Raw genomic sequence first — 14,732 nt, forward strand, 5'->3', positions numbered from 1 at the left:
CTCACAACTCTCTCACCTGGAACATGCCCTCCTCCTCCTCCTCCTCCCCTCACAGCTCTCTCACCTGGACCATGCCCTCCTCCTCCTCCCCTCACAGCTCTCTCACCTGGACCATGCCCTCCTCCTCCTCCCCTCACAGCTCTCTCACCTGGAACATGCCCTCCTCCTCCTCCCCTCACAGCTCTCTCACCTGGACCATGCCCTCCTCCTCCTCCCCTCACAGCTCTCTCACCTGGACCATGCCCTCCTCCTCCTCCCCTCACAGCTCTCTCACCTGGACCATGCCCTCCTCCTCCTCCCCTCACAGCTCTCTCACCTGGACCATGCCCTCCTCCTCCTCCCCTCACAGCTCTCTCACCTGGACCATGCCCTCCTCCTCCTCCCCTCACAGCTCTCTCACCTGGACCATGCCCTCCTCCTCCCCTCACAGCTCTCTCACCTGGACCATGCCCTCCTCCTCCTCCCCTCACAGCTCTCTCACCTGGACCATGTCCTCCTCCTCCTCCCCTCACAGCTCTCTCACCTGGACCATGCCCTCCTCCTCCTCCCCTCACAGCTCTCTCACCTGGAACATGTCCTCCTCCTCCTCCCCTCACAGCTCTCTCACCTGGACCATGTCCTCCTCCTCCTCCCCTCACAGCTCTCTCACCTGGAACATGTCCTCCTCCTTCCCTTGTCTCGGGGGGGCAGGGTTCGACCGCGAGCTGCTCTCCCCGCTCTTCCTCTTCTTCACAGCCGGCGGCTGAGCCGCCGGCGCCTTCCTCTTCCTCTCCTCCTCTTCCTCCTCCTGCACCTGCGGAGCAAGAGGAGAGCACTGTACTGGACAGTCAACTGATCTTCTGGGTTCTTCTCCAGTGAGTATGCCTCAGATTCTCTTAATAAAGGTTATGAGAGCCCCCCCCCTCCCTTTCTCTAAACTGAAGGTAAATAACCCCCCCCCCCCTTCAGCCTTGCTGTTAATGCGTAAACCCTTACCAAACTACAAACAACACATTAGACAGATAGATGAGAGAAGCTCGTTTGATAAATGAAGTAAAACTCACCTTCTCGTTTTCTTCACTGTCTGAACTGCTGCTGCTTCCAGAGCTGCTGGTAACGATCTCTTTGGACTTCGGCATTCTTCATGTATAAAAATAAAACAAGCCATGACAATGAATGCAGCTGCCCTGTCATTTAAACACAAGCTACACCGTGCGGGCAGAGTGCAGGCGGGGCGCAAACAGGGCTCAAATGTACCGGCACGCTGGATCTGGTCGTGCAGCTGCTCACATTCTCGTCGCGATGCTGGAGTCGCTCTCGGATGTGTTTTAATAAGAACCCGTTTGCACCCCGCTCGCTTCCCGGTGTGCCTCTTGTAATACAGGCAGGCTGGCAGTAACTCTCTGGTATCGGATCGTAGTTTTTTCTTACCCGTTAAGTGGCGACACGGGTTTGTGGTTTTTAGCAGGTGTGTGAAATATTGTAACAGTCAGTTTCTGTCCAGCTGTAGTGATATTTAACTGCAGCGCCCCGACCACGACCCTGTTACTAAAAAATGAAGTGCCAGCCCCGCTATGCAAAGCGGCTCTGTATCCGACACGCGTGTATCCGGAGGACTGAAAATACTCGAGGCGACAGGAAAGGACTTGAAGAAAGTTTAATGAAGACCACAACGCCATGTTACACAATGCAAAGACGTGTACTACAGACCGCCAATTCAAACCCATTTCAGAGCTACAACCAGTACGGGGTAAATACGAGTGATTTAACAAGCCTGTGTGTGAGGAGAAAAACAAAACAAAACAAAATAAAACACAAAACACACTTTAAATCAGACTGCTGGACTAAAATGAACACACTCACGTCGTCGCTTTCTCTCTCTCTCTCTCTCTCTCTCTCCCTCTCTCTCTCTCTATATATATATATATATATATATATATATATATTATTTCTTAGCTTACAATTGTTTCAAGATATCACATTATTTTTTACACATTATTTTACATACAATTCCCCATTTTTACAGTTGGGTTTTTACTGGATCAATCTAAGTCCCTGCTCAAGGGTACAGCAGCAGCGTCCCCCACATCGGTAGTTATACACGAGTTTGACATTTACCTCACAAAGTGTAAGATTATAATGAACAATTAAATTTAGCTTAATTCTAATTTATACTTAAAACCGTAAAGGTACCGGCAACAAAAAACCACAAGCAACCGTAGGATTTAAAAAAAAAGCGTTTCCATTACCTTCAATAAAGCCGTCGATGTTGTGAATTTACAGCTTATTCTCTCAGCAGAGGACTTCTTTCTATCTATTTATTTATTTATTTATTTATTAGTTTTTTTTATTTTAATTGTAATTTTAATTGTTTTTTCTATCTCAGCACCCGCACGCGACCGTCTCTCTTGAAATCCAGATTCCATTTGACTCACCTGTGAGGCGCGTGTCGAAAGACAACCAATCGCGTCAGCGGCTTTGCACAGAAGGTTCGCCGGAGCCTCTCTATTGGTTGTCGAGGCTCCCGCCCAAATTCCGCAGAGAAGAGCCGCTCGCGTTTGAAATGTCGGGGTGTTAACTCCTGACTGTCCGGAGCGGCCGGGCTCCTGTCGTCTTGCAGTGATGCTGACGTGTTGAGCCGCTGCTCTTGACTGTTAGGCGCATCTCTCTTTGCGGTCAGGCCGTGCTCGGGTTATAAGCAGCTGGGTAGGTATTGTTTAACCCCGGGGGGGGGGGGGGTCCTGGAGGCGCGCCTTCCACTCCAGGTTTGCATGTAGATCATCATGAACTACCTCCGGGTCTGGAGGCACGGTTAATTAGTTCAGTTTAGTACAGGTCTGTCTGAAACGTGCTAGTAATATGATCCACAGTGGAATCTCTGTCAAACGCGCACAGAAAGCGGCGATTTCTTTTTTTCCGTTTTGTTTTTGCAGAGGGTCTTCCCGTACACCAGAGGGCGCTCTATCAAGCCCGGTTCCGGCTCCTCAAGAATATCGCTTGTTATTCTCCGAGAGCAGGAAGTCGGCTTGGTTGCCATGTAATATCCTGACTGCGCGGAGACGGAGCTGCAGCAGCGGGAGAGGCGGACTGTGATCCAGCCTTACAGACTTACTTCAACATCACATCAGAGCGGGCTTGTGAACTTTCCGCTTTTTGTACTCTGAAGAAAGGAAAAAAAGAAAAAGTGAATCGAGATGTCTGTGGCCGGTTTAAAGAAACAGTTCTATAAAGCGAGCCAGGTGAGTGGGAGGGCTGTTATTATTATTATCATCATTATTATTATTGTTGTTGTTATTATTGTTGTTGTTGTTGTTGTTGTTGTTGTTCCGCTGGTGTTTGAGTTCATTTCAGTGGTGTTGTGTGGATGGTGATGTGTGTGTTTTTCATTACCATGGTTAGTCTGGTCGGGTGCGCGTACGGGTCGTGTTTTTAAAGATGTGCTTCGTGTGAACTTGTAGAGTCTGTGAAAGCACGGGTCGTACTGCTGAGGAAAAAAACGTCGCCTTTATTTGGATGTCGCTGCTGTCTGTCAAGCTGTACGGTTAAGCGACTGAGAGACTCGGCTTGGGAGGCGTCGCGGTATCATATTCATCTCTCACATGAACTCCGGTGCGCATCTCTCAGCACGCAGCGCCTGCTTTACTCAAGATCAGAGATTGCTACAAATAAACTGTTTTACAAAAAAAAAAAACTGCCCTTCTATTCTTTGAGTGGGAGTGGGGGGGTATGTATAATTGACAGCCCCCCCTGAAGAGACGGGCTGTGTGTGAATCGGCGTGCTTGTCTTTAGATGCAAATGCGTGGTTTTGCGTTCGGTACATTTCAAATCGTGTTTCCTGCACCTCGTTGGAAAACCCCAGAGGACAGTTAGCATCGTGTGTATTTGTGGGACACGCGTGTCCCTCGTACCTTTTTAAAGGATGAATCGTTAGTGTTGTGTCTCTCTCCGGTCCGTGTGTTTTCACAGAGAAGTCGCGGGGTTGCTGTGGACTTTTCCACAACAGCACCGTGATGGGCAGTTGGTTACTGCAACATCTTCAGCAAAGGAAGGACATCCTCTGCAGAGCGTGTGCGCTTTTAACATGATGCTGGGATAAATAACCTCGGATATGTGGTTCAAATCCAGCACGACTCCAGGTGCTGTGAAAGGCCCTGTACGGGCTCGTCTCGAGGGGAGCGCTGCTGCGCGGCGTGGAGTGGATTCCGTGGGACTGCAGTCACTTGATGTGTGTGTTTCTCAGTCGGTGTTTCCCGTGGCTTACACCCAGCAGCTGGTAGTTGCACTGAAGCATGACGTTTCTGTGGTGTTGTTTCCTGGTGTCCTGGCTGCTGAATCCTCAGTCTGGAGTTAGAGTTCACTCGGGGCTGTCTTCACATTCAAAGCAACGCTTTGCTTCGATCAGTACATGTCGGAGCTGCAGGAACCCATGATTCGGATGAAGCTCTGAGCAGGGGAGGATCGTTGGTGTGATCGGGGTGATGTCCCGCTCGCTCTGAGTTCACCTGGGTCCTGCGCAGAGCTCAGTGTGAATATATATATATATATAAACCAGTGCAGTCTGCTGTTTGTTCTGAACACGCCTGGGCTGCTCCCCTCTAGTCCTGTTTACACACCCGTTCTGCTGCTTCTGTGAGCGGTACTGCAGGTATGCACAGGTGTGCACAGACTGCTGGATCGAAACTCTCTTTGCCACAGGCAGTGCAGCTTGTATGCAGTGAGAGACTTCTTTACATTCCCCGACATGTGCAGTGCAGTGCAGTGAAAATGAAGACAAACACAGACACACAGACACACGCACCACACAGACACACGCACCACACAGACACACGCACCACACCACACACACACAGACGCACACACACAGACACATGCACCACACCACACATACACACACAGACACACACACAGACGCACACACACACACCACACACACACACACACACAGTCTGCTGGCTTGCAGGGTGTGGATAATAGGCTGAGGTGTGTCAGGAGCCTGTTTCTATTATAATTGCAATCCGCAGTGTACTGTGCAGTCAACGAAAGCTGGATTATACACATGGAATTCATAGCAGAGCGTTGCCTTTGTGACTTCATCAAGTCCCTCAGCCTGTTAGTGCTGGACTCGCACACCCTGATCAGCACTAATCCTGCACTCGCTAATGTTATCTTGAGGTAAGGCAGCTCAAGATACTCTTAAACTTGAGCACGTTTATTGCTTAGGCTTGGATTCAAATGAAAAGGTTTCATCTGCTGTGCTGGGACCCTCAGAAATGGTGCTGCACAGAAAGTGAAAGAAAAAAACTAAAACCAAAACTCCAGCCCCTCGGCACTCAGTGCAGTGTCACAGTGAACAGTCCCTGGCTTGTAGAAACTCCAGCCCCTCGGCACTCAGTGCAGTGTCACAGTGAACAGTCCCTGGCTTGTAGAAACTCCAGCCCCTCGGCACTCAGTGCAGTGTCACAGTGAACAGTCCCTGGCTTGTAGAAACTCCAGCCCCTCAGCACTCAGTGCAGTGTAGAAGATGTTTTGTGCTTGACGAGATTCCAGAGCCGTGCTCCGCACTACCCTGGACTACACCAGACCGTCGCTGCAGGACATTTGGGTCCATGGTCGGAGCCGGGCTGTGTCGGAGCTGTGGGGTCAGTGTGGAAATGTGTGGTTTCAGAGCTGTGGGGTCAGTGTGGAAATGTGTGGTTTCAGAGCTGTGGGGTCAGTGTGGAAATGTGTGGTTTCAGAGCTGTGGGGTCAGTGTGGAAATGTGTGGTTTCAGAGCTGTGGGGTCAGTGTGGAAATGTGTGGTTTCAGAGCTGTGGGGTCAGTGTGGAAATGTGTGGTTTCAGAGCTGTGGGGTCAGTGTGGAAATGTGTGGTTTCAGAGCTGTGGGGTCAGTGTGGAAATGTGTGGTTTCAGAGCTGTGGGGTCAGTGTGGAAATGTGTTGTTTCAGAGCTGTTGAGCTGGGTTGTCTCAGAGCTGTGGTTTGCTGTTGAAACGTTTCCTTCCTCCCCAGTCCCGGTTCTGATCAGACAGCAGCAGCATTGCTTAGGCAGTGTGGCTCGGTGGTTAGAGCTCAGGGACTGGGAGAGAGGCTGTGTGGTGTAGTGGTTAGTATTTGTATCCAGTAGGGCTCCCAATGCAGAGCATTGTAAATCATTTAGGGCTTCATTATGAACTTAGTTTCCTCTGAACCCGAGGTCTGTCAGATAGGTTGAAATAAGCTATAGGATAATGAATGCTTGTTGTAAATCCTGGCTTTGTTTACTCAGCTCTGCAATGGGAGTCTTATCTGCTAGCCACTGAGAGCACAGAATATGCATGAGCAATGCTTCCTTACCAGCCTGGAAAGCAGCTTGTGAAGTTGGGTCTTCAGGTCGGTTTTGAAGTGGCAGTGCTGTGCAGTGCACTGTGGGAGATCTCTGTGTTTCCCTGGGCGCTACCCTGTGCTTCTCATTCTGTTAATGAATGCCCAGCTCGTTACTGTATCAAGTAACTGAAGCAGACAGGCAAACCCGGCAGGCTGGCTTGGGGTCTGTGATGAAAGGCTCTATAGAAACGTGTATTGTATTGCATTGCACTGTGCTGTATTGCATTGCACTGTGCTGTATTGCATTGCACTGTGCTGTGTGGGTGAGGCGCCAGGCTGTGCTGAGGGGCTCCTCTCTGGAACAGGCAGCTGCTCACATCAGCAGGAACCTCCGGCGCACTGCAGCTTCCTTCCCAATCCCGGAGTCAGGAATTGGCTCCGATTTCCTTTGGATTGAGGAGGGGGGGGGGGGGGGGGGTCTGGGACTTGCTGAATCTGCTGACTTCTCTTTGTCCCCCTCGTTAAACTGGGCAGCGTGCCGTGGAGAGTCTCAAACATCACGCCTGCTGAATCAGGCAGGTTAACGTGAGTGACTGACTCAGCGCACTCGAGTGTGGAGAAGCTGAGCAGGTTTCACTGCTGGATCAGGCAGGTCCTCTCAGGAAACGGCCAGTGCAGTGCTGGAGGTGCTTCTCATGCTGTTGAAGCTGAGCAGGTTTCACTGCTGGATCAGGCAGGTCCTCTCAGGAAACGGCCAGTGCAGTGCTGGAGGTGCTTCTCATGCTGTTGAAGCTGAGCAGGTTTCACTGCTGGATCAGGCAGGTCCTCTCAGGAAACGGCCAGTGCAGTGCTGGAGGTGCTTCTCATGCTGTTGAAGCTGAGCAGGTTTCACTGCTGGATCAGGCAGGTCCTCTCAGGAAACAGCCAGTGCAGTGCTGGAGGTGCTTCTCATGCTGTTGAAGCTCTAGCTGGGAATGCATATTAATGCTGCTTTACAGGAGAGGCAAACAAGGCTTTGTTTCAGTATCATGTGATCCTTTCAGCAGGCCAGCGTTCAGTCCACCCCCAGGAGGGATCTCCGCTCCAAAAGGAAATAGTTTCAGAGCAGGCCTGGCCAGGACTCAGCCAGCTGTGTGAGGAGGGATTGCTAAACCACGAACTCCTGGAGTGCAACCTGACACTGCAGAGGACATGCTTACTGTACTGAACTCACTGAAGAGAGGAAAGCAAAGACCAGCCCAGCAAATACCAGCACAGCACAGACCAGACCAGACCAGCAAATACCAGCACAGCACAGACCAGACCAGCAAATACCAGCACAGACCAGACCAGCAAATACCAGCACAGCACAGACTAGACCAGCAAATACCAGCACAGCACAGACCAGACCAGCAAATACCAGCACAGCCCAGACCAGCCCAGCAAATACCAGCACAGACCAGACCAGACCAGCAAATACCAGCACAGCACAGACTAGACCAGCACAGTAATGAACAGCACAGCACAGGAAAGACCAAAGCAGCAAAGCATGCACCTCTGCCTGAAGCGATTATGAGATGCCTTGTCTGCATTGCAGGGACTCGGAAGAAGTGTTTTCTGTGTTGACAATAAATAACAGCTTTAGAGTCGATGAGTGGGAGAGATGGAGAGAGAGAGGTGAAGTCGGAGGGAGGGAGATGGAGGTGTGTGTTGCTTGGAATGCTGCTCAGAATGCTGCTCCTCTCTGTAGCTGATCTGCAGCAGCTCCCAAAAACAAAAAAAATGTACTGAGAGTTGCGTGTGTCTGCAGAGCTCTGTGTGCAGAGCTGCAGTGAGGGAGCTGATGACACTGCAGGGATCCTGTGTGCAGAGCTGCAGTGAGGGAGCTGATGACACTGCAGGGATCCTGTGTGCAGAGCTGCAGTGAGGGAGCTGATGACACTGCAGGGATCCTGTGTGCAGAGCTGCAGTGAGGGAGCTGATGACACTGCAGGGATCCTGTGTGCAGAGCTGCAGTGAGGGAGCTGAGTGGTTTTCTTTAGTTTTGCTTTTTGCAGTTCTGCTGATTTTGAAGGAATGTCTCTTGGTCACCCAGCAGGGGGAGGGAGGAGGGCCGGGAGTGTGGAGCTGTGGGGGGAGCGTTTCCTTTCAGAGCAGTGAGAATGTCGGAGCTGTGCTGGAGAATCGCTGAATTGATTTGTACACATGCCAGGAGCGGGGGAGTGGAGAGTGTGAGGAGGAGTAGATGCAGGTTTCACTGTTTTTTTTATTTAGATACACCTCCTTGGTCGGTCATGTTAGTGAAAGCTGAGGGCTCTGGGTACTGGGCTGTGCAGCCCGTGTTTCTCAGCTGACTGGAGGTTTTACCTGCACCTCGTTTCGACCCGTGACGGGCCGGCCGGCAGGTTTCCGGGCTGCAGGTCCCAGTCTGTCCCGGGCTGTCCCGGGCTGTCCCGGGCTGGGGGAGCGCAGGGAGCGAGCAGAGCAACAGGAAGTCATTCCACAGGCAGGAAGGAATGTGCAGGAAAACCAGCAGGGAGCCACCCTGCCTCTGTGAGGGTGCAGACTAGAGAGACATGTACAGACACGTATACAATATATACAGAGACACCCAGATTTATACACACACACACACAGACATGCATACATTAAGACACATACACAGGCACACAGACACATCCTCATTTACATATCGGGGATGGAAATAAGTTTCACCCATTCCAGGTTTTACTAGAAGCTTGATTAGCCACAGTGTGTATTTAACAAGCTCAGGTGGCTTATTAAACTCGTAGCAAAACCAGGACTGGATCAAACTGCTATGCAGTGGGAGTGTTTTTTCCAGCCCTTGCTGCGGTCTCACAGTGCTGTGTTTCTGCTCCACTCTGTCTCTCTCAGGGCTCATTGTGTTTGCAGACAGAGGGCTCTTTGTGTTTCAGCCACAGCGCTGAGCGCTTATCAGCCAGGCAGACGAGAGATACAGCAGCCTTGTTAGATTAGAGCATAGCAATGCACAGGCAGGGAAACATGCTGGGACCCACCGTCCCTCCATACTCACTCACACACCCTGTGTACTCTCTCACTCACACACATTCTCTTACTGTTCACTAGCACACTCTCACACAGCTTTACATTTCAAGCGCTCACACGCACACACTCGCTCACACACACTCACACACACACACACACACACACGCAATCTCCAATCAGTAATGCTGTATGAATGCGGTTGGTTGAGCACAGGTTACCTCTGTGCATTCAGGGATGAGTCACCGTGCTTCCCTGCCACACACACAGCCCTGAGCGAATGCTTTGCATTGGGAGCCTTCAGCCCAGATAAAGGGAAGCAAAGATGGACCCACAGAGCTACTGTTATGCTGATAACAGCCGTGACGAAACTGAACTTTCACAGACTGCCCTTTCTGATACAGTATCAGTATCTTTGCTGAGCAGGGAGAGAGAGAGAGAGAGACTGGCAGGACACAGTGAAACACTCCGAGTAACAGAGAAACTCTTTCCACTGCTGCAGTCAGAGAGCCCTGCCAGTGGATCAGAATGGGCTGCAGTGCAGGGATTTGTTAAAACTAAAAAAGGAAACGCGCTGCCTGCCCCCCCCCCCCCCCCCCCCGCTCCCCCCCGGCCCCCCCCACCCCAGGCAACACAGAACGCATCGTTTTCTAAAGAGTCTCGGTTCAATCATTAAAGTGAGTCCGCTCAGACAGGCTTTGGCCGCGGGCCGATGCTTTTCCATGCTGCAGTCAGCTGTGCTGTACATGTGGCGAGAGGGAGGGAGAGAGGGAGGGAGGGAGAGAGGGATGTTTACAGAGCTCACTGGGTCAGCATGATGCCTGCGAGGCTGCAGAAGCGGACAGACCCTCCCTGATCAGGACACGGGCAGGTCCCTGTAATGTTGAATGTTTCAAATAAAACTTGCAATTGCAAGTTGCAGTCTGCTCCACAGTGTTTGAGAAGGCGCTGTGCTGGGTAATGGGAGTCCTGTCTGAGTCGGTCTGCTCCACAGTGTTTGAGAAGGCGCTGTGCTGGGTAGTGGGAGTCCTGTCTGAGTCGGTCTGCTCCACAGTGTTTGAGAAGGCGCTGTGCTGGGTAGTGGGAGTCCTGTCTGAGTTGCAGTTTGCTGCACAGTGTAAACAGGGCTGTGAATGCAATCTGGCACAGTGAGGTTTATACAGCGGGAGGGAAGGGCACAGCCTTTCAAACAGGGCGGAACTTACAAATACTGAGTGAAAAGTCTTTTAGTATTCATTGTTAGAATAGGGTGGAACATGATCATACATCAGGGGTGGGAATAAGACTCCTATTGCACAGCCGTTTAACCCCGTTCCAGGTTTTAATACAAGCTTGATTAGCCCCGGTGTGTATAGGGAACAAGCTCAGATGTAATTGAGACGTAATTGTAAGTGACTCTGCAGCTGATGCATAGTTCACACACCCTAGTCTCTGTAAGTCGCCTTGGATAAAGGCGTCTGCTAAATAAACAAATAATAATAATAGACTTCAGATGGGTCTCCATATGAAACTCCTAGTAAATCCAGGAACGTGCTCTGCAATGGCAGTCTCGCTGCCATCCCTGTACATTCACAAAACAGCCCTGTGCTTTTGAGAGGACGTGACGCCTCCCTACAGATACAAGCACAGTGCATTCGTACAGTGTCACCTGGACCCCAGCACAGAGCGGAGCGCCGATGCTTCATCACCGTCTCTCTGTCTGTGTCTCTGTGCAGCTGGTCAGTGAGAAGGTCGGGGGTGCCGAGGGAACCAAGCTTGATGAGGACTTCAAGGAGCTGGAGAGGGTGAGTGCCGGAGCTGCAGGGCTGGCTGCCTCCAACGCTGCGACGCACGGCAGGGCAGCCCGCTCATACCCTGAGGGTTTACCTTCTCTAGCCCCTGTGTAACCCTGTGTGTGTGTGTGTGTGTCTGTGCCTGTGTGTGTGTGCGTGCGTGCGTGTGCCTGTGTGTGTGCGTGTGTCTGTGTGTTTCTGTGCTTCTGTTTGCAGAAGGTGGACGTGACCAGCAAAGCCGTGTCGGAGGTCATCACCAAGACATCAGAGTACCTGCAGCCAAACCCAGGTAAACCCTTCTCTCTCTCTCTCTCTCTCTCTCTCTCTCTCTCTCTCTCTCTCTCTCTCTCTCTCTCTCTCTCTCTCTCTCTCTCTCTCTCTCTCTCTCTCTCTCTCTCTCTCTCTCTCTCTCTCTCTCTCTCTCTCTCTCTCTCTCTCTCTCTCTCCTCTCTCTCTCTCTCTTCTCTAACCTTCTTGATGAGGTTCTGGGATCAATAAGCTACTAACAACCAAACGAGCAAGTTGGGCCGAATGGCCTCCTTTTGATTGTAAACTTTATGTTATGTTCGTTCTCTCTCTCTCTCTCTCTCTCTCTCTCTCTCTCTCATAGCCTCGCGGGCGAAGCTCTCCATGCTCAACACGGTCTCTAAGATCCGGGGGCAGGTGAAGAACCCAGGATACCCCCAGCCGGAGGGGCTGCTGGGGGAGTGCATGGCCAAGTTCGGCAGGGAGCTGGGAGAGGAGACCAACTTCGGTGAGTCACGAAACCCAGCCGAGCAAACTGAGACAGACCCTGTGAGTGTGCATCGCCAGCGCTCTGTGTGTGTGTGTGTGTGTGTGTCTGTGTGCATAGCCAGCGCTGTGTGTGTGTCTGTGTGCATAGCCAGCGCTGTGTGTGTGTGTGTGTGTGTCTGTGTGCAGAGCCAGCGCTGTGTGTGTGTCTGTGTGCATAGCCAGCGCTGTGTGTGTGTGTGTGTGTGTGTGTGTGTCTGTGTGCATAGCCAGCGTTGTGTGTGTCTGTGTGCATAGCCAGCGCTGTGTGTGTGTGTGTGTGTGTGTGTGTGTGTGTGTCTGTGTGCAGAGCCAGCGCTGTGTGTGTGTCTGTGTGCATAGCCAGCGCTGTGTGTGTGTGTGTGTGTGTGTGTGTGTGCATAGCCAGCGTTGTGTGTGTCTGTGTGCATAGCCAGTGCTGTGTGTGTGTGTGTGTGTGTGTGTGTGTGTGTGTGTGTGTGTGTCTGTGTGCATAGCCAGCGTTGTGTGTGTATCTGTGTTGGTCTCCCCCTCACTGCTCTGCGCTGCTCTCCTCCCCCCTGCAGGTGGCGCTCTCCTGGACGCGGGGGAGACAATGAAAAGGCTGGCAGAGGTGAAGGACTCTCTGGACATCGATGTGAAACAAAACTTCATTGACCCGCTGCAGAGCCTGTGTGACAAGGACCTGAGAGAGATACAGGTAGGGAGAGGAGGGGCTTCATCAACCCGCTGCAGAGCCTGTGTGACAAGGACCTGAGAGAGATACAGGTAGGGAGAGGAGGGGCTTCATCAACCCGCTGCAGAGCCTGTGTGACAAGGACCTGAGAGAGATACAGGTAGGGAGAGGAGGGGCTTCATCAACCCGCTGCAGAGCCTGTGTGACAAGGACCTGAGAGAGATACAGGTAGGGAGAGGAGGGGCTTCATCAACCCGCTGCAGAGCCTGTGTGACAAGGACCTGAGAGAGATACAGGTAGGGAGAGGAGGGGCTTCATCAACCCGCTGCAGAGCCTGTGTGACAAGGACCTGAGAGAGATACAGGTAGGGAGAGGAGGGGCTTCATCAACCCGCTGCAGAGCCTGTGTGACAAGGACCTGAGAGAGATACAGGTAGGGAGAGGAGGGGCTTCATCAACCCGCTGCAGAGCCTGTGTGACAAGGACCTGAGAGAGATACAGGTAGGGAGAGGAGGGGCTTCATCAACCCGCTGCAGAGCCTGTGTGACAAGGACCTGAGAGAGATACAGGTAGGGAGAGGAGGGGCTTCATCAACCCGCTGCAGAGCCTGTGTGACAAGGACCTGAGAGAGATACAGGTAGGGAGAGGAGGGGCTTCATCAACCCGCTGCAGAGCCTGTGTGACAAGGACCTGAGAGAGATACAGGTAGGGAGAGGAGGGGCTTCATCAACCCGCTGCAGAGCCTGTGTGACAAGGACCCTGAGAGAGATACAGGTAGTGGGGGAGTGGAGGGGAGGGGAGGGGAGGGGAGTGGAATGGAATTTTTTTTTGTTTTTTTTCAGTGTGGATTTGATTTTCAGAATTGAAAATGTGTTTTTGCGATTGCCCTGTAAAGTTAACAGCTGACTTTAATCGGAGTCTATTGAACGGGGTGATACAAGGCCCTGCTTTTAAACAATGCTGTTTCATATCTGAAGTCTCTACACTGTGCCAGCCTCACCAGCTGCAGTTCACTCTGGGCAAGGGGCCCCCGAGGGCCACACTGACACCCCCCCTCTCTCTGCAGCACCACTTGAAGAAGCTGGAGGGCCGTCGACTCGACTACGACTACAAGAAGAAGCGTCAGGGGAAGATCCCGGACGAGGAGGTGCGGCAGGCGCTGGAGAAATTCGACGAGTCCAAGGAGGTGGCAGAGACGAGCATGTACAACCTGCTGGAGACTGACGTGAGAGCGGGGTGCAGGGGGGAGAGGGGTACAGGAGGGGGGGGTACAGGAGGGGGGAGAGAGGGGAGGACGAGCATGTACAACCTGAGAGGGAGGGCCTCAGATTATCTGTCTTGGACTGTTCTGTCACGCCATTGCTGAGAAACAGCACCATCTGCTGCAAGACAGCGGTATTACAGGAGAGGGGCATGTGGAAGGAGTCGGGGTCGGGGGTCGGGGGTCGGGGGTCGGGGGTCGGGAGCACTGTAATGATCCGGTGGTGTGAGGGTGTGCATTCTCTGTGTCTCCCTCAGATTGAGCAGGTCAGTCAGCTCTCCTCTCTGGTTGAGGCTCAGCTGGATTATCACAGGCAGGCTGTGCAGGTCATGGAGGATCTCTCACAGAAGCTCAAAGAGAGGTACGAGTCCCAGCTCTGTGCGATCGCAGGTCTGTGTGTGTTTTCATGTTGTTGCCGTGTGTTTGGCGTGCTTATAATTCCGTGTTCGCATGTTCCTTGCAGGATGGCGGAGGCCACGACCAGGCCGAAGCGAGAGTACACCCCCAAACCCAAACCCGTGTACGACTACGGAGACACCGACCAATCAAACGGCGACTTCGCCTACAGCAGCTCCGCCCCCTCCGCGGCCATGGCTCCCAGCGCGCGGGCCCCAGGTGAGGAGACAGCACACACACGCACACACACACCCACACACACACCCACACCCACACCCACACGCACGCACACACATGCACGCCCACACACACGCACACCCACGCATGCATACACACACGCACACCCACACACCCACACCCACACACATGCACGCCCACACACACGCACACCCACGCATGCACGCCCACACACATGGAAGAAACACCTATGCGTGTCCGGTTCCTAGTATCTGATTGATCTCAGAACTTTGCCAAGCCGGGTCTTAAAGAATCGAAATGATTCTGCCTCGGCAGCATGACTGGTAACCTTCGGTAACCCGTTCCATCCCCTCTCTGTGTGAAGAAGTGTCTCCTTCCCTCTGTCCGAAGTCCAT

At 52.4% G+C, this 14,732-nt stretch overlaps 2 protein-coding genes across 2 annotated transcripts in view; one reads left to right on the forward strand and one right to left on the reverse strand.

Annotated features, from left to right (window-relative positions):
- LOC131696636 (activated RNA polymerase II transcriptional coactivator p15-like) overlaps positions 1 to 2,668 on the reverse strand; it is a 4,019-nt gene extending 1,351 nt beyond the window's left edge. The window contains exons 1-3 of the mRNA XM_059021451.1: positions 2,415 to 2,668; positions 1,044 to 1,119; positions 650 to 793 (exon numbers count right to left, since the gene is read on the reverse strand). Of these exons, the coding sequence (XP_058877434.1) occupies positions 650 to 793; positions 1,044 to 1,118 (219 nt within the window). The 5' untranslated portion in view covers position 1,119; positions 2,415 to 2,668. The remainder of the gene's footprint in view (positions 1 to 649; positions 794 to 1,043; positions 1,120 to 2,414) is intronic.
- On the forward strand, positions 2,546 to 14,692 carry LOC117415289 (endophilin-A2). Its single transcript, XM_059021450.1, has 9 exons — positions 2,546 to 2,685; positions 2,913 to 3,218; positions 11,001 to 11,069; positions 11,274 to 11,346; positions 11,668 to 11,811; positions 12,374 to 12,507; positions 13,549 to 13,707; positions 14,001 to 14,104; positions 14,207 to 14,692. Exons 2-9 carry the CDS (start codon positions 3,174 to 3,176, stop codon positions 14,583 to 14,585), a joined length of 1,107 nt encoding a protein of 368 aa, XP_058877433.1. The 5' UTR covers positions 2,546 to 2,685; positions 2,913 to 3,173; the 3' UTR covers positions 14,586 to 14,692.
- Positions 14,693 to 14,732: the final 40 nt, after the last annotated feature.

Source organism: Acipenser ruthenus, unplaced genomic scaffold (genome assembly GCF_902713425.1).
Source record: "Acipenser ruthenus unplaced genomic scaffold, fAciRut3.2 maternal haplotype, whole genome shotgun sequence".
NCBI lineage: Eukaryota > Metazoa > Chordata > Actinopteri > Acipenseriformes > Acipenseridae > Acipenser > Acipenser ruthenus.